The sequence below is a fragment of the Nicotiana attenuata genome, unplaced genomic scaffold, assembly GCF_001879085.1.
Source record: "Nicotiana attenuata strain UT unplaced genomic scaffold, NIATTr2, whole genome shotgun sequence".
Lineage (NCBI taxonomy): Eukaryota > Viridiplantae > Streptophyta > Magnoliopsida > Solanales > Solanaceae > Nicotiana > Nicotiana attenuata.
The window spans coordinates 116,164-121,449 of NW_017673580.1; the positions used below are offsets into that span (position 1 = coordinate 116,164).

At 34.4% G+C, this 5,286-nt stretch overlaps 2 protein-coding genes across 2 annotated transcripts; both read right to left on the minus strand.

The window, feature by feature from the left end:
- On the minus strand, positions 1-963 carry LOC109216773 (ATP-dependent DNA helicase PIF7-like). Its single transcript, XM_019380955.1, has one exon. The coding sequence runs from the start codon at positions 961-963 to the stop codon at positions 1-3; it is 963 nt and encodes a 320-aa protein (XP_019236500.1).
- Positions 964-1,033: 70 nt separating this feature from the next.
- LOC109216777 lies at positions 1,034-3,631 on the minus strand. The gene is made up of 2 exons (XM_019380964.1): positions 3,568-3,631; positions 1,034-3,485 (listed from the first exon to the last, which is right to left on the minus strand). The coding sequence occupies exon 2, from the start codon at positions 3,442-3,444 to the stop codon at positions 1,102-1,104; it is 2,343 nt and encodes a 780-aa protein (XP_019236509.1). The 5' UTR covers positions 3,445-3,485; positions 3,568-3,631; the 3' UTR covers positions 1,034-1,101.
- Between the last annotated feature and the right edge of the window lie 1,655 nt (positions 3,632-5,286).

A 5,286-nucleotide genomic window follows, 5' to 3' on the forward strand; every position in this document is an offset into this window, starting at 1 on the left:
CTAGAATTTCAATTTTGTTAGGCAATTGACTTTTTCTGTTCCATTTCCAATTCTCATCAGATATTTACAAAAGGCAGGATCAGTTTTGGCACGCATATTTTCAGATAACTTTAATTTTTCAAGTCGATTCCAAATATTACAATATAACAAGCTTTCACGAATAAAGTCTTCCTTTTTTCCATTTCGAACTACAGGAAGGGTTTGTCTAAAATCACCTCCAAAAACAACGACTTTTCCACCAAATAGTTCATGTGTACCCATAATATTTTTCAAAAGCAAATCGAAGACTTCAATCATCTTACTCTTCACCATTGATACTTCATCCCATACAATCAGCTTTGCATCTCGAATTAAATATGCTAGCGAACTTTGTTTACTAATGTTACAACTGTAGTTTTGATCAATATCAATAGGGATTTTAAAACGTGAATGAGCAGTTCGTCCTCCAGGAAGGATAGAAGCTGCAACACCTGAGCTTGTTGTTGCTAGTGCAATGAATCCTTTAGATCGCACGGTAGCTAACAAAGCACGATATAAAAAAGTTTTCCCTGTTCCTCCAGGACCATCAATAAAGAAGGCTCCCCCTTTATTTGAAAATATTCTGGCAATAATTACATTGTATGCTCTTCGTTGTTCAACGTTCAACTTTTTTTCTAACAATATGTCTGCCTCAGAAACCGTAATTGTTCTTTCAAAGTGAACTTCTTTTGCTTCTTTTGCTTCTCTAGAAGTCCGCATAATTTCAGAAATAAGTTTGTACTCATTAATATTGTGTCCCATCGAATGTAAAATCTCGTTAATATGGCTCAAAACGTTATGTTGAATTTGTTTTGCTTGAAGATCTAGCAAAATCTTAAAGTCTTCTGACATCGGATCTTCAAACCTTTCCCATAAGTCTCTTGGATTAGTAGGACAACAATGTACCAACAATGTAGCAAATAGGCGTCTTAGACTGTAAGGCATCTGATAGCTCACCGCCCCTGACATACAATCAATCAAACTATTATCACAATGTAATAATCCTCTCTTCTCTGCGGCCTCTCTAAATGTATCACAACATACTCCGTTCACTGTTCGTATATCTTCATATGATTTTGGACCTCATATATTCATTAATAATAATCTAAAATAATATCTTTCTCCTTCAGTAGGGTGACATATTACCACACGTCCAATAGTACATTGTAGCTTGCGACGACTCCACATTTTGTCACTTACTGACCACACAAAGTGTTCTGGGAATTCTTTGTATAGCAAGTTAAGCTCAATAGCATCATCATTTGTTTCATTCATATAGAAAAATTCAGTTAGCATCGTTTTTCTAATCATTGGGTTGTTTACCACTGTGTCTATATTTGCAGTGCTTTTAAAAGAAACAAATTGTTGTCCATCAAGATGTAACTGAAGATGGTAAACACTTGGATTCATTTCACTTATAGAGAAACCAAATAAACGCCACATAGCTTCAGGAGGTGACACCCATCTAGCTGATCGATATTCTTTTATTTCATCTATTTCTATAGTTGTGTCATTGTGTACAGAAAATGCAATTTTGTCATGCCCTTTACAAATATATTTGTAGAGATACTTGACGAATTTGATATCTGAACATATTTCAACATTCATGTGACAATTGAACTTACCAAGTAAATAGGGATTATAGGGAACAACCCAAGAGTTGTCTAAAAAGTATCCTCTGACTTTTACCTTTTCTCCCGTATTTCTTCTCCTATAAACTGGGTATGAGTTTTTTCCCTTCGACGTTTGATCAGAGTACTCTTTTGGATATTCAAATTTACAGCAATCGTTTCTTTTCATGCATGAATTAGTAGGATTTAGTTCTCCACATGGACCATGCATCATGTGTTGAAGAACAAGTGAATAAAGATTTGGTTCTGTATCTTCATTGGGTATTTCAACACTGATGATATTATCGTAAGAGTCAGGTGTTAGCAATTTATATTTGTCAGTCAATATGATTAGAAAATGAGCATGCGGAAGACCTCGCTTTTGAAATTCCATGGTATACATAAAAGCAGCAACTTTTCCAAATATGCTTCGTTTCACTATGTCCTTTTTCAATTCTTCTACTTTGGCTCTAAATACTCTACTAATTAAGTCGGGTCTATTTTGAACTTCATCAGTTGATAGTAAATGTTCTTTTATTTCTGGCCAGGATGGGTTGCATGTCATAGTTAAAAATATATCAGGTTTTCCAAATCGTTGCACTAATGCTATAGCGTCCATATATCGTCGACGCATATCCCTTGGTCCACCTATAAATGTAACAGGGAGGAAATTTTGTCTTCCAATGTTAGCAGCTTCCCTCTCACCAAATCTCAAAGCATCGACAATTCCCTGTAACATATCGACTCTGAACAAATCTGGATTAAATGAGGTAAAGTCTAATCTTTGTGTTTCAAGTTTTATATATTCATCTACAGAATATTGCTGAAATAATCTTCCTGTGTGTAAAACATCATCTTCATCGTCATTTCTCATTTGAAGTTTATAACAATAATACTCACGAATTGAAACATTGTCTCTTTTTCGTTTTTTCCGTTGTAGGACATGCTCTTCCATTTCAAGATATCCATCAATTGAACACATATTCCTAATATTTGGTAAGTCTTCATTTTCACAAGAAATAGTTTGTCCATGAGTTCTAGTTGCAGGCATAATTTTTTTAATTCCACAATGCCATCCCCCTTGACCATATGGAAATAATAATGGATACTGTAAAGGATCATAACAACCATAATAATAATTTACTAATTGTGACCTATTACTATTAGTGTAAATTCGAATATGAGGTGCTCGAATAACATTATTACTATTTTCTTCAACCCATATTGCAGCAACTTCTGATGCAGTAGGGAGGTTATATATTCGTTGATCCAAGCTTGCATCACATTTAAGCGCAATATAGAAGTTTGGCAGGTTTGGAACATTAGTCAACGATCTTAAAAAAATAGAATAGGGATTATTTCTCAGCAACTCCATCAAATTTCCGACTATACTTTCATCAATCCTATCGGAACAAGCCATTCTGTTTGCTAGTTCATTATCATTGTCATAGAAGTATAATTGCAGATTTTTTGCCTTTTGGTTCGCAGGGAATAGATCATCTATGAAATGATACATTTGTCCTTGAACTCTAAAAGTATAAATACCATGATTTCTTCTCGCTAAATCTTTGTCGTAGCTCACACCAAGTGATGTAAATGCAAAGATATTATTGTATGTTCTAATGTATGTGCGAAAGCGTTTAGATTCCTCAGTATTTCCTACATATAAATTCCGCAATTCTGTGGGCATTTTGTGTGCAGTTAAGCTGACTGAACCATTGCTACAACAAAATCCAGGAGGTTCAAACTGAAATTTCTTAGCTCGACAGAACTTGCAACGTGAAATTAATTTTAGTGGGACGTATTCTGATCGCATTTGGCTAATGGTTATGTTGCCTGTTTTATTTACCTTTGGACCTGCAGCTACCAAAAGATCACAATGAATAAAAGCAAAGGTAAAGCCAGATTGGTAAGAAATAATACTGCAATATATACTAACCTCTATTCAAAATAGTATAAGAATTCTGATTTTGTTCATTAGTCGTACCAGACGTTGACCCTAGTAGAAGATAATTTTAGGAAATATAAGTAAATATTTTCTCAATTGAAAAATGATGATAACTTTTTCCATAGAGGATTGTACTTGCCTACTTCAAATATTAAGGATGGAAGGGCAGAATCTTTTGCCCTCTCAGATTGGGCTGCCAGCGTAGTGGTACGGTCCATATTAGCTAATAATTGTAACACAAAATGTGGCTAATGTCAAAGTAATTTAATAAGCTTGACGAAATAAGCGTATTTATCAGCACATACATACGAACATGTAGAAAATTCTACACAAAGGCGGAAAACGCACATGCTTAGTATTCTAACCTGTTTTAGATGACATTAAGCGTGCAACATAATTTTTTCCTCGTAGTCGGCGTTTTAGCAGCAGAGCCTGTTTTTCAGTGGATGCCATTTGTTTATACCTCTCACGCCGTTTGAAATTCATTTCTGCATTTCGTTCTGCCTGGTACGAAGAAATGTTTTTGTTTTGAGAATGCATCTGCTTCAATGTACTTCTATCTCCAATTATCTGTAATTGAGACCATGTTAGAGACTACATATTCTAAAGTAGAATGGAGACATCAATAACCCTATCTTCCTAAATCAATGTTGCTGGAGCATATTTAATACCCATTACAAATTGACCCAAATCTATAGCAAATTTTTCAAATTACAGAAAATGCCTCACAATATAGTGTGTTAATGCAAATCCAGCCTTTTCACTTAAGAAACACAAGCACAGGTAAGAAGCCATTTTATGAAAAAGACTTTGAAATGTACTTTTGAATAAGTATGAACTATCAAAATACCAGAGAGCTCTTTGATTAAGGGTTTATATTTATAAATATAGGTTAATTTCTTTTTAATCTAGTCTATAAACAGCACATGCATATACATATATACAGCTCTACCAGCCAATATACTCTACCTCAAAAGTTAAAAATATATATAAGAAAAAAACAAAAATGAGCATATAGTATTCACTCTGTAGGAAAGGTAATACACAAAAATATTAAACAAAAAGTATGCAAGGAAAAATCTTGTAAGGGCAAAAATTTAAAATTATTCACAAGATCAACCCAAAGCAAAAGCCCACAAAAACAAAAGATAAATTTTACGGACCAAAAAAAAACCCAATTGAGAGGTAATTTGCTATTGACCAAATTATTCCCCCAAAAGTATAAAATCAGTATTTATTCCCAAATCAACCAAAAAAATAGAGCAAAAACGGAGAAAACTTATAGAATCCATAATGCTAGCAAGAGTCTAGGAGCCCAAAGAGGAAAGATTAATTTTTATTTCTGATGAAGTTCTGATGGTGGAACCTTGAGGAGAGAAAGAAAAAAGGTTTTCGTTGCTTTTGGTATCACATTAATGGAAAATAGTGTAGTAAAATCTACATAGGGACACAAAGATAGAAAACAGTACAGTTAGATGTACTTTCTTGAAGTATACCTCTTCTTGAATCTTCCAGAGCCTCTCTCTCCCTGTCTCACCTTTTCTTTCTCCTTTGTTACGGATCCTTAGCGTCGTTTCTGGGTTTTCTATTCAGAAATTTTTAATTTGATTCATGTGACGACCCGACCCGTCGTCTCATGTGTTACTGCTCCGTTTCCCCCATTTTATGCTTCTTCATGTTTCGTTATCAGTATGTGGTGTGTGAGAGTTG